General features: G+C 40.4%; 1 protein-coding gene across 4 annotated transcripts in view; it reads right to left on the bottom strand.

The window, feature by feature from the left end:
- Positions 1-2,562: 2,562 nt before the first annotated feature.
- Positions 2,563-17,958, bottom strand: part of SEMA3D (semaphorin 3D) — a 141,750-nt gene continuing 126,354 nt past the window's right edge. For 2 of the 4 annotated variants that reach the window (XM_077863807.1, XM_077863808.1), the window contains exon 17: positions 12,472-16,829. In XM_077863807.1, coding sequence (XP_077719933.1) covers positions 16,404-16,829 — 426 coding nt within the window. In that variant the 3' untranslated portion in view covers positions 12,472-16,403. Of the gene's footprint in view, positions 2,605-3,971; positions 4,089-8,136; positions 8,506-12,471; positions 16,830-17,958 lie in introns of those variants that run through there. The other 2 variants (XM_077863809.1, XM_077863810.1) reach the window with 2 other exon arrangements.

Here is a 17,958-nt window from a genome sequence, read left to right as displayed (position 1 = left end):
AGAGCTCTTTGAGGAGAAAGGCAATATCAAACTCATCTTTGTGTCCTCAAGAACTGAACAGGATCAGGATCTTCCAAGTAATCGGAGTTTGTTATAGTTTTAGTGAACAATAGATGAACACTAAATTAACACTCTTAATTTGCAAATGATAGTATGCTTCAGGATATAGCAGTTTGTACACAGCGTGACCAAGCATCCTGGTTTGCTTAGGACTAAGAGGTTTCCCAGTAGGTAAGACTGTCTGTGCTAAAACCATCCTAGGCATAGAAAGGTTTGTCAACATATTTGTACACAGGACATGTGAGACAGAGAAGGGAAACTAGAACTCTTCACTAGATCGAAGGAAGGTAAGGTCTGCTTCGGTAACCTCCCATGTAACCCTTCTTTCTTGATTTATTTATTTTCAAGCTCCCCTTGACCAGGGACTCTTGACTCAAGCTACTTCCTACCCTGCCACTTCTCTTTCACTTAGGTAAGGCCCCTTCATAGGACACAGAAATCCAGAGGGGAAGTGCCCTAACCAGCTCTAGCCTCTAATACTCTTTTTCTTCTTTCTGTGCATTGAAATTCACCTAATTTATTCTATTTCTTCAGAAATTATACTCGTACTGTAATAAATAATGCTGCCATACATTCTAATCCCTGTTTACATACATTTACATGTTATTCATTCAACGAATATTTGAGTTACTGACTTTGTGTTAAGAATTGTTCAAGACCCCGTAGACAGTATGAAAAAACAGAATAACAGCCCTCAAAAAAATTACCCATGGGGCTCTTGGGTGGCTCAGCGGTTGAGTGTCTGCCTTCAGCCCAGGGCGTGATCCTGGAGACCCGGGGTCGAGTCCCACACTGGGCTCCCTGCGGGGAGTCTGCTTCTCCCTCAGCCTGTGTCTCTGCCTCTCTCTCTCTCTCTCTCTCTCTCTGTCTTTCTTTTCTTTTTTTTTTTTTATTTATTATTTATGATAGTCACAGAGAGAGAGAGAGGCAGAGACATAGGCAGAGGGAGAAGCAGGCTCCATGCACCGGGAGTCCGACGTGGGATTCGATCCTGGGTCTCCAGGATCGCGCCCCGGGCCAAAGGCAGGCGCTAAACCGCTGCGCCACCCAGGGATCCCTCTGTGTGTCTTTCATGAATAAATGAATAAAATCTTTAAAAAAAAGAATTAACCAAAATAAATGAACGACAGCTGATGTCAGATTTGGGACCAAAATGGAGAGAGGGAAAATTTTGGATGTTGCCATCTGCCAAAACAAACAATACGAGGTCACATGTTCAGATATGCTTCTGTTGCTTTGAGATGAATGGTAAATCCTGAAAGTGACAGCTAACAGAAATTTTAGCATAAGAGTTTAGGAGAAGAGTCTTAGTACAGATGCCTATTTGGGAATCTTAAGAGTAGAAATGGCAGGTAGAGCTGAAAGCATAAAATAAATTGCCCATGGAAAATTATAGTCACAGTGAATCCTTACATTGCATTATGTCATGATATTGGTGTTATCCTCAATTTACAGGTGGGCCACAGAAAGGATACATAACCTTCCTCAAGTCAAACAGTTCTCAAATTATAGAGCATGGATGTGAACCGAAGTGATATGGCTTCAGATAAATGAGAGTCTTCCCTGAGGTATGTAATAATTTAAGAACTACACAAGATAAGAAGCTGGAAAAGACTTTAAGAAGAATGGCATAGTAGAAGCAAGAACCAAGAGAGACTCATGTAAAGTAGCAAAGATGAAATTAATTTGATGTCAGTTATCAGTGCCGGAGGTGGTAGATCAAATAAGAGAAGAGTAAAAAGTATGGTCACCTTTGGGTCACTGGTTATCTTAGCAAAACGCCAGTTCTTGGTGATTTGGGAAATATGGGGAAGGAGAAGAAATAGATGCAGAAATTGTAGTAACTTTACCTTTAAGCACGACTATACAAGAAGAGATTGGAAGAGATATGACCAGAGAATAAAACTGAGGAAGAAGTGATGTTGAAAATAGGGAAAAGAAGAAGAACTGATGTAATGAGTCCTTGGTGAAGACAGAAATGGATGAGACCCAAGAGTACAAGTGGACAGGTTACCTTGAATACTAAGGTACAGTTAAAGGCCTAAGAAAAGGTGCAGGTGTAATAGAGATAAGAGGGAGGTGGAAGAAATTTGGACCTGGTCAAGTTTTTTCCTTTGAGAAATAAAAGATAAATATATTTTCATTTTATTTTTTTTAAAGGAGATAAATGGCCTCATACTTAGAAAATACAAAACCTACATTTCTAAAAGTAGAGATGCTGAACATCATGGCAGATGAGTAGAAGCAATGGTTCTTTGGTCAGAGGAGAGTTTGTAATGCAGTGTATTAAGGTGTCAAGACGACTGTCAACTATACCTGGGAAAGAGTAGACTCTTTACCAGAACTTATGTTATTTTGAAAAAAAAAAAAAAAAGATCAGTGCTAGGAAGATTTCCTAGGGATGTTTCACTTTGGTTACCTTAAAACAGAGAGTCTCGATCTTCGGTGATGAAGGGGGAGGAATGAGGTCTCCACTCACCCAACGGCTTTAGCTCTGTCCTTCATGCTTTCTTGCCTTCAACGTAATCCCCCAGCCGCTGTCCCCTGGATGTAAGAAATACCAGCCTTTTCTTTACATAGTGGCTTTCATCCCTGTTCTTACTGGGTCCCTCCAGCTGAGGATTACTTCTTCCCCTGGAGCAAAAACCTTTGCTGACCACAACTCCACCGCAGTTCATATAATTCTCCCTGTCGAAAATCCCAGCTTCAGATGTTTTTCTATCACTTCCAAATCAATCTCAGAAATTGAGTGCCACCTTTTCGGCCTTTCTTTGCTTTCTTTCAAGACTTTCACTCAGTTCTCATGTCAATTTTCTACTGTAAGCTCTACTACTGTTGGGGTTACTGATTCAACCTTCCTTTTAGTCTTATCCCACTCTCATTGCTCTTTTCACCAGCCTTCACTTCTTCACTTTGCTTCTCTTAATTCTCGATGGATCACAATCTCTTAACATCTATTAGATGTGGACACACTGTGTGTGTCTACTAATGGTTATAATGCACAACTACACATGTACTTGATACCCATTCCTCAGTGCATGGGTTCAAATCTACCCAGGAGAGGTATGTGTTAGGTCAAATGAGTATATGGTTGAACATTTCTGACAGGCTAAATTGTGGAGACACAGCCAGGAAGTGTATTGTAAAAGTTCTCCTAGGCGAAAAGAAATGATAGAAATCATATGGGAGATGATTCCAGAAAGAGCAAGAAATAAATCTCTGTCAAACTCCTAGCATACTGAGATCTTTATAAACAACAACAACACACTTTCCCATGCACTTCTTGCTTCTTTTGCCCAGCCAGATTAATTTCTTACCTCAGAGATCTTCAAAACAGAAAAAGTCTGAATGATGAGTAAAAGTTGTCTACACAGGCACACACACACACACACACACACACACACACACACATCTGAAGAATTTAGACCCTGTTTATAAAGAGATTATTGTTCTAATGGAATATGTCTGATCCTATTGGTTTAGGGATCTCTGCACTTCAACAATGACATGGAAATTTCCACAAAGAGGTCTGAGAGTGAAGAAAAGATACAGTTTAATAAACCTGTGTTGCTCCACTTTCTTATAATATTGGATGGTTATATAGTATATATTAATCTACAATGTGTTCATATAATAAATATATCTAAAATAAAAATTTAATAGGACACAATTTGAGATAAGAATATTGGTGGAGTGATGCCAGGCTTCTACTCACCAGACATTTATAAATTGGAATATCACTAATCCCTACTCCCTTTACCTTTTATTTTTATTTTTTTCTATTTCTGCTCCTAGTCAAAGTCTTAAGACAGGCGTTCTCTGTAGTTCACTGCTTTTATAAATACCCATGCTAGTAACTGCCTGAAACTTCCTATTGGAATCTACTCTTCTGTGTGCAATCAGTCCTGTACCTTGGTCAGCATAGAACACGCAGATGCGGTTCTGGAGTGAAGCACAGCTGCGTCTCCTGGTAGTGTTACCTGACAAATGTCCCAATCACAGACTCGCCTCTCTGGAGAGAAAGCAATCTGCACCAAAAAGAAAAAATGGAATTGAGTCCTCTGAGCCTCCAGAAGCGGCTTTCTGTCTAACATGCCTTGTAAATGGAACCATAGGTCATTACGTTGTACAGACAGCATCACTCTTTACTTCTACGCAGAAGAGCGGTAACTTCTGACCAACAGACCCTTTCAGATTCAGCAAAGAGCCTTGATTTGAGATTTATTTGATACTCTGGAAACCACATTTTTTTTAGCCGACAGGCTAATGCGAAAACACAAAAGCAACTAAATATCTCTAAAAGGGAGGTCTTCAATTTTATGAATGTGAATGAATAACTAGAATGCTATTGACTGATTTTATTAAAGTACATAATTGAACTTGGTGCCACAACTACCACCCAGTTCATTCCACACCATCTTCTAACTCCATGATTGTGTTTTCTAACTCTACAGGAATATATTAGTTTGGAAAATCGTAAGAATGAGACATCACCTCAGGCGAAAGAGAACAAATGGTTAATAATTCTTACATGGCAACTTGGAAAATTACTATAAATGTTCTATTATTGTCATCTAAGAGTCATCCTAAGTATAATTTCTTGACTGTGATAATGTAACATATGGCTGCTTCTAGAACAGGGTTTATGGGCTACCCTTGAGAATCAGTGCTTGCTTTTATCAATTTGCAGCTGCAACACAGAACGATTCAGAGCCAACCAACTTGGGTTCAAACACAGTGTCTGCCTGCATGTGGCCTCGTGCAAGTAATTTATTCTCATGGTGACTCAGTTTCCTCATTTGTAAAGTCTGGATGAAAACAGTACTGGTTTCACAGGAAGCTGTGGGAATTAAATGAATTAATATTTCTAGAGCATTTAGAACTGGCACAAAGTATGTCTATGTTAGTATGAGTGAAATAAAATATCGCTGGAAAGTTCATTTAATCTCTGGAATTCCGCATCTTTTCATTAGGAAATATAGATTAAATTAGCATTTACTTTATTAGGTCATTAAAAGAATTGCATACAGGTTGCATTACGTAAATATTAACTTCCATAATGATTAGCTATTAATAAACAGAAACAAAACTAAACCTCCGTACAGCAGTAAGGAGAACACTCATTAGAGACATTTCTAATTTACAAGCGGGCCAAGAGTCAGGATTGCTGTTATTAACCACTTGGAATTCAGAATCAAACAGCCAGGATGTGACTCTTGGTTCTGCCACTTGTTGGCTTTATAACATCTGTCTGGACATTAGGTCACACATTTATTCTCTGCCCAGTCTCAGCTTCTTCTGAAAACTGTGGATAATAATTCCTAAGTCTAAGTGCAGCCGCGGGCATTAAGCGAGGCCACGTCTGCGAGGCAGCCCGCGCGCTGGATATGCACAATAATTGCTGGCGTAGTAACTCCCAGTTTTGTTGTGTTCCAAAGTCTGAAACTCAAATCACATTTTCCCCAAGAAGCTACCTTTCAAATTGTGGCCAATACCTTGGGAAAGCCCACGTAAGTGTATTTCACTAAAAATGAACACAGCAGCAAGCCGACAGCGAGACCCGGGATCTGAAGTCCGCAGGTGCGAAACCTGCGCTGCGCTGCGCTGCGGTGCCAGGGCGCGGGCCCAGCTCCGCAGCGGCGCCCACGGGGAAGGAGGCGGAAGGATCGCCCCGCGAGGGCAGCCGCCGGGGCCGCCCCAGGCAGCCCCCGCCCCGGAAACCTCGGCGAGGAGGCTCGGGCCGGCGGAGTCCGCGGCTGAGCACCGGCCGTCGCGGGGCGGTCGCGGGGCGGGCAGGGCCGCCGTCTGCGCTCCGCCCTCGCCTCCAGGCCGCCCGCGCCCTCGCCGAGCCCGGCAGCGGCCCGTGGCTCTCCCTCGGCCTCCCAGCCTCGACCGGGACTTGGGGCCACACACCTGCTCTCCATCCCCCGTCCCTACCCGCCCTGAACCCCGGGACGTCGGACTGACAAGCCTCTTGGCCCTCTTCCCGACCACACTCTGACCTCGGGCTTCAGTGTCCATCCTGCAGGCCCCGCAACGCCGGGTTTCCTAAGAATCCGGTCGAGTCCGTTCATCGAGACTCTCCCACCACCTTGCGCATGTGACCGCCGCTGGGACCCCAGCGCGTCCTCATCCTGCACCCCCCCTCGTGTCATTCGGTGACCCCGGCCCGCCCTCCCCCAGAGTCCTGCTAGGTCGGTTCAGCCTTTTTCCCCTCTTACCTCTGAGGTGTCCTCTTAGGAATATTCTCCCCAGCGACCCTCTCTCACCGGCTTGCCCATGGTAAATTTGGAATTGAGCCCAGTTTTTCTTTTTCTAAATTTCTATAGAGGTTGTCTTTAACTCAAGACACACAGTCCTACTACTTCACTGCTACGGATTCCTTCCGCTTACCTATACTCCTCCCTCGCTCCAGTAAGACAAGAAGAGGACAACTTCTATCTTCCTTTTGGTCCCCTCACACCATCACATTGACACTAAAGAGGAATGAACTGGAACCCGATCCAGGTTGCCAGCTTGGCAAGAGACCCGCAAACCACTTCTCCATGTTGGTCGCTCTCTTGGGAAGATAAAGCGGAAAACAAAGGACACTTGTCTCAATGTGTGTGGCGCGGAGCTCCTTTGTAGGTTCCTCAGATACACAGCTGTATCGTGGAAGTCTCAAACAATTCCCTACATTCCCAGAAATAAGTACTTCTATATTTTTGTTACTTAGATCATTTGTATACCTGATATGTAAAAACCTGTTGGATACATACATTTACAAATAGCTTTAATTTACATTGTGTCCAAAAGAGGGGAATGTAGTTTGGTTTTTTTTGTTTTTTTTTTTTTTTTGTTTTTTGTTTTTTTTTAGCAAATAGTTCTAAATGTGGCTACAGCTAGGAATGTTTGTTTTTCAGGCATGGGGACTTGAAAGCTTGATTTCTTCTGCGAATTACATACATCATTCTGGGTTCAAATTAAAATCAAAACTCCTATATGTCACTATTTCGTTTTTTTTTTTTTTTTTATTTTTTAAAAAGATTTTATTTTATTCGTGAGAGACACGGTGGGGAGGGGGAGTAGAGGCACAGGCAGAGGGAGAAGCAGGCTCCATGCAGGGAGCTCCACGTGGGACTCGATCCTGGGACTCCAGGATCACACCCTGGGCTGAAGGCAGGTGCTAAACCGCTGAGCCATCGGGCTGCCCAGTATTTTGCTTTTAAAATATATAACGCATCTTTTTAAATTTATTTTTATTTTTTTAATTGGAGTTCAATTTGCCAACATATAGCATAACGCCCAGTGCTCATCCCGCCAAGTGCCCCCCTCAGTGCCCATCACCTAGTCACCCACACCCCCCGCCCACCTCCCCTTCCACCACCCCTAGTTCGTTTCCCAGAGTGAGGAGTCTCTTATGTGCTGTCTCCCTTTCTGATATTTCCCACTCATTTTCTCTCCTTTCCCCTCTATTCTCTTTCACTATTTTTTATATTCCCCAGATGAATGAGACCATATGATTGTCCTTCTCCGATTGACTTACTTCACTCAGCATCACACCCTCCAGTTCCCTCCACGTCCAAGCAAATGGTGGGGATTGGTCCTTTCTGAGGGCTGAGGACACCCCGCTGTATACAGAGCCCACATCCTCTATCCATCACCTGTCGGTGGGCACCGCGGCTCCTCCCACAGTTGGGCCACAGTGGACATCGCTGCTATATAACGCATCTTAATAGTACCTAAGTGACCGAAATTTCCTTTGCTGTGTAAGAGATCAAATGTAACCAATAGATCTAATCCAATCACATTTTCAGGGTAGAAAATGGACAAAGAACAATGTTAAAATTTTGGTTTGCTTTTATTTAGCCCTTGACTCTAAAGGTCTAGTAGAAGATTTCGTTTAACACTTACATGCTCTTACGTGTAAAACAAACAGGACAAAACTATGGCAAAAATAAAATATCATTTACCAAAGAATATCTGTCAGAGAAATCTATATTCTTACTTTTTTAGAAATCTATATTTTTGACTATGCTATGAACTTAAATCTTTCAAGTTTTCTTTAAAGATTTCTTCAAAGTCCTTGTGCTTAAACAAATCATCCATTACAGATTACATGGACCTTCTCTCTATCAGTTTAAATCATGTACTTTGTGGCATTGAGTCCACCTGAATCAAAGAAAAGCCCCAACGACATGAGTTTGTAACTGTTGTTTAAAACAGAGAACATTCAAAATGAAAATAGACCTTCATCAATTTACCAATTTGATTTAAAAGGAAGCACATGGTGTAGGAATTTCTAAAAATGCTTCCATTTGGTGGAATTTTTTTTTCTTAATAGTTCCTTAAAGAATCACAATAATTTTGAGGGAAACTCTTGTTGTTCCACAACACTTGTTTAAGTCGTTTTCAGTCACTAACCGCGGCTAACTGTAGAGAGGTAGTTCTCAGGCAGTTTGGCTTCTGTGGAAGAAATAAGGAAAATTCATAACTTTGTAAGCTTTTTAGTACTTGGGAAATACCTCACTAAGGTACAGAGAAGTGCATGAGTCCCTAGGTCAGGACGCACGGATCCCGCCTTGCGCCCGCAGCCCGCAGTCGGCGGCCTGAGCACCAGGCTGGGTGTCAGGCTGCCCACGGGCGTCCTTCGAGCCGTCTCGACCCCGTGTGTGATGCCGACACCGCGAGCCCCGGCCGCAGCTTCGCAGCTACACCCCCCACCCCAGACGCGGGCCCCCAGGCCCACCCGGCCGCCTGCGGCCACCTGCAAGCACAGTGCTGAGCCCCTGGCGCTAGGGGCCCTGGGCCCACTTGCGGCCACCTGCAGCCACCTGCAGCCACCTGCAAGCGCAGTGCTGAGGCCCCGTGTGCTAGGGGCCCCCAGCCCACCTCTGGCCACCTGCAGCCACCTGCAAGCACAGTGCTGAGCCCCAGGTGCTAGGGGCCCTGGGCCCACTTGTGGCCACCTGGAGCCACCTGCGGCCACCTGCAAGCGCAGTGCTGAGCCCCAGGCGCTAGGGGCTTCTTTCCTATAGTATAGAGGAGAGAGTCTAGTTTACGTAGTGGGCACAAGACATTAACGCGATAATAAAATAGAGCAAACATAGCAACGCACCGTGATAAAAGCTGTGGCTCTGGCGGCCCCCGAGCCCCCGACGGCGGCCTCCGAGGCCTCTTGGGCGACGGGGCGGGCGGCGGGGCGGGGGGAGACAGGGAGTCGCAGCGAGGGGGCTCGCGCTGCAGCCTGGGCCCCGGGGCACCTGCCGGCTCGGCGAGGGCGTGGCACGGGTCACCTTGACGGGCGTCCCCGCGCCCACGGAGAGGGACTGCCCATGACGGACCTCTCTGGACCTCCTTTCTTTTTTCTTTCCTTCTTTTTTTTTTATTTTTTATTTTTTTTACTTTTTATTTTTTTAAAGGTTTTATTTATTTATTCATGAGAGAGAGAGGCAGAGACACAGGCAGAGGGAGAAGCGGGCTCCATGCAGGGAGCCCGACGTGGGACTCGATCTCCAGGATCACACCCTGGGCTGAAGGCGGTGCTAAACCACTGAGCCACCCTGGCTACCCATTTCCTTCTTTTTTTTTTTAAACTTTCATCCACCCAGTTGCAAAACATGGAAATCGAGAGGTCATTTTTTCACTCTGTGTTTATTTCTTATATGAAAATTTGATGAGAATTTCATTCTGTCATCTCTCTGCTTAAAAATACCAAGATGTCCCCCTCTGCCTACAGGCTTAACTCCCTAGCCATTCTGAACCCTAAAATTCCTCATAATCAGGCCCTTGGCGTCCTGTCCAGCTTCCCGTGATTGGCACACAGGAGGAAGTTAGGTGATCCTCATCGTTCACTTTGCTTGTGGCCACTGACACCCAAGGCTGCTTCCAGATGTGTGTTCAGACTAACCACATCAACCACACAAAACCACAACAGGGGATTCTGTTTGTTTTTCAATAGTAAAGATGACCTGTATGAGAGGGCTACAATTAGAACACAATTCAGTAATTGAAAGATAACTGTCCCATCGTACTTGTTTCAATATATTCAAAGCTTAGAGGAATATGGCCCATTAAATAATCCTTTTCCTGATTCTAAATGATAACCTCCCATCCTGTCAATTGGTTTCATGCTCTCCTTATCCAGGTTTAGGTAGTCTAAGCGAATACTCCCTGAATATGCCCTCATACACTCTTGCAATACATATTTAAATATACTAGCCCCTCACTAACAGGCCCCAATAAAATTGAGAATTCGTAAAGGGTAAAATGTTGGGCTACATTTTGGCCTATCTCTACACATAAAGAAAACATCCATAGTAAATTAAAAGGGCAAATTATATTGATATAAAATCTTTCCTACAGAAAATCATGATCTATGGGATCATTTAAAGACATTTGCAAGTTATAAATATTTCTCTTCCTTCTCCAGTTACCTAAAGAGCCTAAGCCGGTTTATAATTTTGATACGTAAGCCAGAAAGAAGAAACTCTATATTTTAAATATCAACCTTGAACAGTGTTCAATGCAAGAAAGGCCAACTCAGCTGTTTGGAGTCTTTTTGGCATATTAAGCACATAGTTGGATATCCCAGTTGCCTTAGGCATTTCCATAACAATAAGGTGTGGCTTTGAAAACTAGACATTATCCCAGGGTCCCTGAGGCCAACCAAGGTCCTAGCTGTCACGTTTTTTAAAAATAATCAGGGTGTCCAAGAAAGTCCATAATGTAAGCCTGGAAGGCTGCATCTATTATGATGGCTGAGTATCTAGTGTTCCGATATGCTAGTTTCTCTTTCCCTCTCTCTTTCAAATTGACTCTTGAGTAATTCGTTCTGTGAGATTTAGAACCTTAATTTACTTTTTATTGTGAAATATTTCAAGCACATTGAACTGTATTGGGAGTGATATATTTAAATTGCAATCCAATGCCCAACTTTGTCAACTATTAACATTTAAATATACTAGTTCCTACGAATGTGTGTAATAGAAATGTAACACTGGGTTTAGATATGTTTTTAAGAAAATAAAACATTATTAAAACAATGGTAGCTCAAATGTTTTTGAATTTGGTTCCTAACTTTTTCTGAAATGATTTTTTTATATGTTTACTACTTACATATGAATGTATGCATCCTTAAGCAGTATCATTTACTTCTTTAAACTTGATATACCCAATATAATTCTGTTTGCATTCCTACACTTCTTGATTTTACTCATTTGACATTGTTTCTGAAATTTTTCTATGTTGATGAACACAGATCTCTTTTTAATTTAAACTTCTGTATCCATTTATCAACTGTACTTCAATTTATCCATTCTCCTTGTGTAGAACATACATATTGTTCTCTTTTTTTCTAGTATAATTAATCCTACAATAACTATTTTTGAAAATGTCTATTATTGCACATGTGGAGAAGGTTCTCAAGGGTATGCACTTAATTGTGAAAAGATGGTTCTTGGTGTATGTGCATTTTAAACTTCATTGGGAATATCAGGTCACTCTCCAAGAGGAGTGTTTGTACCAATACACACACAAAAGACAAGTATATGAACTTCTGAAAGAAACAATGAAGTTATTTGCAGCTTCATCTTCCCAGACAAGACTTTCCAGGGCTAGAAACACTGCTAATGCAGGTAACAACTTGTGTGGTTATAGATACTTTTATTTCTCAAATGTTAAACTCTTGTTTCTTTTGTCTTGAGAATGCCTCATGCACTTTTCTAACTAATACAATTGGAATTTTCTTCATTTTCAATCTTGTGTTATGCCTTATTTACAGTAACGACTTGGACATGACCCTACTAAGGTCCTACTAAGAGTGCCCTATATAAAATTATGTTTTTCTTTTATTCTACATTTACTGTACTCTCATGTTTAAAGATTGTCAGAACACCACAAAACCTGACATTTTTCTGTATAATATCTCTATGAGCTATTTGATAACCATGTTTGGGGAGGTATTATATGTTACCTATTAGAAATATATCTTTCACAAATGTACTGAATTGGCAAGAAATATAATTTTCTCTAAAAGAAATGTCTTTCTAAAGCAAAAACAAAACCTCAGCTAACTCCTTTAATAAGTTATACTCATTTGGCTAAAGATACAGATGAGTATTTTCAAATTTCACTTATTTGGTGATCACTGGAAATCTTAAAAGTAGTTACTTGTGGTAGTAATGTTTATGTCAGTCTGCCAACGTCTAAATTTAGATCACAGTAAAGTGCAACTATATAATTGTATTGGTTGGGGAAAAACATATATTCCTTTCTTTCATAAGAGAATTTACTGCAAACTTAAAATGCAAAATATATTTACTGAATGTTATCAGGAAATATTTTTTTAGGTATTTGATTTAGTGCAATTCCGTGTATAAAATCCAGTTACCATGTTTAGGGTTTGAAAAAAAAACTTGCACAAAACCAACATTCTGTTTATAACCATAGAACACCAATGTTTGCGTTTTATTATAATACAACCAAAATATACATTTGACAATATTCAATTATTTTAGATTACAAGACTACATTTCTTTTAAAATACCAAAACTGTAATTCGAAATTGATTGGTAACCACTTACAATACCAGAATTAAATTAAATGATTAACTGATAGATTGTTGCCCTTTCCAAAAAATCATCTATCTCAAACTTACCATAAATACTTTACACTACAAATATTTAAATGAGAGGTATAAGTCATGTGCATGTTCCTGTCTTTGCGCTGTCAATATTTAGAATGTTGGAATTTTAGATCTTATATTTTAACCTCAGATGTAAGCTAAGTTATTTAAATATTTTGGTCATTTCCTGTGAGAAAAATATATTTCTATAAAAACATTTCAAATATCTCTTTTTTCCCCTTTAACTGTCCATTCCCAATAAGGCTAATCAATTTTCCAACATGCTAAGACAAATGTAACATTCTAAAGAGAAGCCATTTAGGTTTTAATTTTCATTTGTATTTATGATATATGTATATATAGCTTATATTTAAGTTTAAAATATCAGTGTGTAACTAATGATATTGTTCAACTTAATATTTTGTGGACATCTGGATAATACAAAATTGTCTTTGAAAGTTTAATTTTGATAATGTTGAAAAACAGGCACTGGCCACTGTAAACTTATTTTTTAATTGAGTCTATACAATTCAGCAGGAACGAAACTTAATAGCATAAAAGAACTGAAATACAGACCAAAGACAGAGTTCAAGAGTAAGACCGTTTTGTAAGCAGCATATTCTAAATGAGCATCAGTAGCCAACAGATTGATGAGATTTGGTGAAGATTGCAATTCTTCTACTCTTGTAGCTTTTGCAAATTTCTGAATTTCTCTATGACTATTTTTTCCATCTCTTAAGTAATTTGGTTGGTTTTCAGACTGTGTATTCTGAAAGTAGGTAATATAAATGTAGTGTTTTGAGCTTTTTTGGAGGAAAAAAAAGTTCTACATAAATTACTTAGACTCTTCAGTTCTAAGGAAACTCTTAAAATTCCCAATAAATTGAATGTAAATGTATGCAGAAAGGCAGGATTTCATTTAGCAGCATGAATAGCTGGAATGAAATGCAAGCGAGAATATGCAAGTTAAAGACCTATGTATTTAAAACGGGAGGAAAATACAAAACCAAGACTAGGCAGACATTGTATAAGACCTCTCCATTGATAGCTAATTCCTTAACAAACATACTTGAAGCTATTAACTGTAATTTTATTTTTAATTATTTCAAGGATAATTTGGTAAAGCCTTCAGGGGTGAGGAAGTATATATATTGTGTCTCATTTCTAGACTTAATATATTCATACTGTCCTGCTAAGTGTTCTATGGCAATTAAAAGGTTAAAAAATTAAATGTAGCTTAGATGTCCTCTATCTTTATAAATACACAAAAATCTTTGCCCATATGTTTTTTATTATATGGCATTTTGTTTTACTGAATATTTACTCAATATTTCAAATATATTTTAAGCAATTATCATAAATTAATGTTTTAGATCCAAAGCAGCCAAAATATTAGCTGTAAAGTAAAAGAGGTTGCCTAAATTTTATCTAAGTAATTAAGAATAGAAAGGAGTAATTAAAAAATGGCTTAAACACTCATATTGTGATGAAAACCAAATTTATTACACAAGTCAATCCTAACATTTGAGCTTCATGAAATTTTCCAAAAGTCACCTCTACTATGATCATTACTGTCTGATATACAAATATTAGGAAATCTTAAAAATAAATCATGCTCCCATTTACTTCTTTTGAGCTTACCATGAGTTCCTGGAACATTTAAACCCAGGAAATCAATAGTTAGAAACACTCTCCTTGTGATATTTAAATGGCAGCCTGATTCTACCCTAGAGCTAATCTTATGCATCACTTTTTAAGAGTGATTGTTTCTGGTTCATTTTTAGAAGAAGAAGAAAAAAAAAAGAGCCTTAGTTTTCTGTAGAGTGAAACACCTACAAATATTTACGGGTATCATTTCAAAAGGGGTACCTAACCTGCTCCAGCCATGTGGCTACTTTGAGACAGGTAAGCCAGGCGAAGAGAATGAACCTACGAGCGAATGCTGGGAACACAGAGGCAGTCAGACCTGATGCTGAAACTCCTCTAACCACACAGGTTCTCACAGGCTCTTCTTTCAAGACATGCAGAATCCATGAGAGACGAGCAATGTCTGCTATTCAGTTTTCTGAAAGGCTGCCTTCCATGTGAGGAAGTGACTAATTTTTCATTTCACACTAAAAAGGGCGTGAAGAGGCAAAACAGAAGAAGGCAAAGGGTTTTGTGTTCCAAGAAGGAAAGGTGAGTTCTGCTCCAACAGGCAGGAAACAGCATACGTACGCAGAGAGGGAAAGTTAAATTGGAAACATTCAAAAGTGCTAACAGAATATGAAAAATGTTTATGTTAATGCTGTGAGTTCAGTTTCTTTACATGCATTAGGCTTATTTATTATTAAATTACTTAAACGAGGCTACTTGAATTACAGCATACAATCTCAGAAATGCAAACAGATTGTGTGAAGAAAAGATGTCAAAGAGTTAATTTAACTCTTTCCGTTGTCAACATTTTTGCATTTGTTCTATTGTTCAACAAATACATATCCCCACTCCCCATCACTGTCTACCTAATTCTATCTTTCTCTATATGTATATATTGTTATTTTGTATTCACTCAAATAAAATCCAATATTCAGGAGAGAATAAAGGCAGTAAATGGAAATAATTTACAGAGTATAATGAAATTTTAGAAAAAAAAGAAGTACTCCTGAAATCCCATTGGTTGTAAATAAATTTGTGTTCATTCTTCCCATGATCTTTTAGAAAATTTACTTTTCCTCAGACTTTCACTAGCAGAATAAGGTAGAATTTTTTCAACAGATGGATTACAAATTGGCACCTACTTATACCCTAGTGAATAAAGCTACATTACATTTTGCCCACTTTATTTGTGATTGTTCTTCCTTTTTACGGGGATATGAGTTTTCCTCAAAGCCAGAATTTATGGCTGTCTTTCTTTCTCTCAACAAATCCCATCTGCATGCCTTCCCGTTAGGACACAGTATACATCATAGTGTTTCCCTTATTAAGATGTTTTCTCATGTGCTATTAAAATATTTATGAAGCGTTTCATCCCCGTGAAGCTCAGCATATATTCTAAAAACAATAACGGAACACCAACTTCTCTCTCTCTGAACCTGCTACTCTTGACAAGTCATAAGAAATCGCGGGAGGAGCATGTACGTCCTTCAGTGAATCACGCTGCAGTACAGGGAAGGTCACCCCCGTGTCTGACACAACGCACCTCTCCACGTTCCTAAACCGTGTGCCAGGAATGACCGGCTCGCTGGGAAGGTTCCTGGTGCCGGCACGAGCTGTAGGAATCTGCGTCTGCCCTCCAATCCCTGCCACAAGGTCGCCAGTTCTAGAGGAGAATGGTGTATCTGTTCCTAAGAACACATACCCAGCACGGTCACCCCACGCTTAATGGTCGTACGAGGAAAATGAAACACCTTATTACAATGTCAAACTGGTTGCTTGCTTAGCTCAATTACTTACATGACATAATCGATTCAAAAACTCAGCACATTGAACGTTTACCCAAGTAAATGTAAAGCCCCTATTTTGAGGATAATTCTGATACTTGGAAGGGACATGTTTCGTTCTTGGAACACGGGTTCAGATGAACGATTCGCCCGCACTACAGCAGGTTCCCTGCAGGCAGTCTCATTTGGATTCTGTTCCTGTGTCCCTTGCCTTAGCAAAGCTCCAGGGAAAGCGCCTACGAGTTTGTATACGGGGTGTACAAAACAGAAGACGGTACGTTTGCAGGTAAAGAATTCTTTTCTTTAAATTAAATAGACAACTACGTGTCCACAGCTCTAGGGAGCTCATCCAGGTTTCTGTGATGTCTTCGATTTCGTTTCTTCTTCATTTCCTGCATGTGCTTCCACTTTGGGCCGCCCTTGTTCCGCTGTCTTCGCTTCTCCCTGTGCCACATCTGCTCGCAGTACTGGTCCAGGCTGAAGTTTGGGCTGCTAAGGATTTGGATGTAGTCTTTGTATCTCAAGCGTGACTCAGCCAACAGATCCTTGACCTGCCCCTCCTCGTGCTCTGCCCTCTGGGTATTTTCCATCTGTTCGTTCTCAATGACATTCAAAGTCAGCCTCACTATGGTGTGGATAAAGGTGTGCTCCTGTGCTTTGCAGTGATACATCCCAGAGTCCTTCTTCTGCAAACTTCGAATCAGTAGCCCATATTCTGTTTTGATGATCCTTTCATCAGGTTTCAACTGCAGAATTGGAAAAAGGTAGGTAATAAATGAAAAACAGAGAGGGCCAGGAGCAAATGAACAGAGGCCACATAGTTTTACTTCAATGAACGTAAGAGATACCTTTCCATCTCTGTCATCAAGCATAATATTATCAGCCATAGCTGAAGACAGTAAGAAAAACTCCACTGAAGTAACAGCCCTCAAAGATGCATGTTTGCTTCTCATGATTACCTAACCAAACCCTTGGAATATAGTTAGTTTTTCTCCCAGTCTACAGATAGGAATGAAAAGCTATAAAAACCAATGAAGTAAAACTGGAAACTATCAACTGACCATCTTTACAGAGATTTCAGATACCAAGTGGCATATTAAGAACACCAGTTGATACTTAAATCTCAGAGCTACAAATGAACATCGACAGCCATCGTGTAGAAAAAGCTCTTAGGGCACACTAGTCCTTGTCATGTGGAAATAGAACAATGATTTCAAAAGGAACGTGCTCTGCTTTCTGGATGTCACCCAATAAGTGAGCAGAATTCATATGGAGACTGTAAGTGGTGACTTGTTAAAAGTGTAATGGAAAAGCATGGGTACAGCTTCTTGGACGCTAGAGCTGTAACTGAGTAGCACCACAGTCAGAAGGTTAGCAACATTTAAAGCTGAATTTCCCTTTTTACTATGGATTGAATTTTGATACTGCGGGTCTATGTGATACTTTAAATTGGAACAAATTTAAAATTTCCAACAAATTGGTCATTTGTGGAAATATTTGCCATACCTCGGTATACTATAACAGAGTAATGTGATTTCAAGTGTGAGAAAACTCAGGGAACAAAAAGAACCCCTCCTGAAATGTGATGCTCTTGACCCTTTGAAGCAATCGTACTGAAAGACAATTCAAACATTTAAGCTTGCCTGGCCCGCAATCTGGTGTGAAGAGCAAACCTACCTTCAATGAAACTGGAGGCATGTTTACCGACACTAGAGCCCTGTTTAATGTGGAATATTGCTGAGCGTCTCGGCATTAAGTAGAATAACAACAACAACAACAAAGAGGTCTGGAAGATTTCCCAGTTTACACATCTGCCCCTGTATTGTAGACTTTTCGTTGATGGAAATCAAGGAGGCATAGAGGCAGCTAAATTAA

This window comes from Canis aureus, chromosome 21 (assembly GCF_053574225.1).
Source record: "Canis aureus isolate CA01 chromosome 21, VMU_Caureus_v.1.0, whole genome shotgun sequence".
Classification (NCBI taxonomy): Eukaryota; Metazoa; Chordata; class Mammalia; order Carnivora; family Canidae; genus Canis; species Canis aureus.
This window is presented reverse-complemented; position numbering and strand designations above follow the sequence as displayed.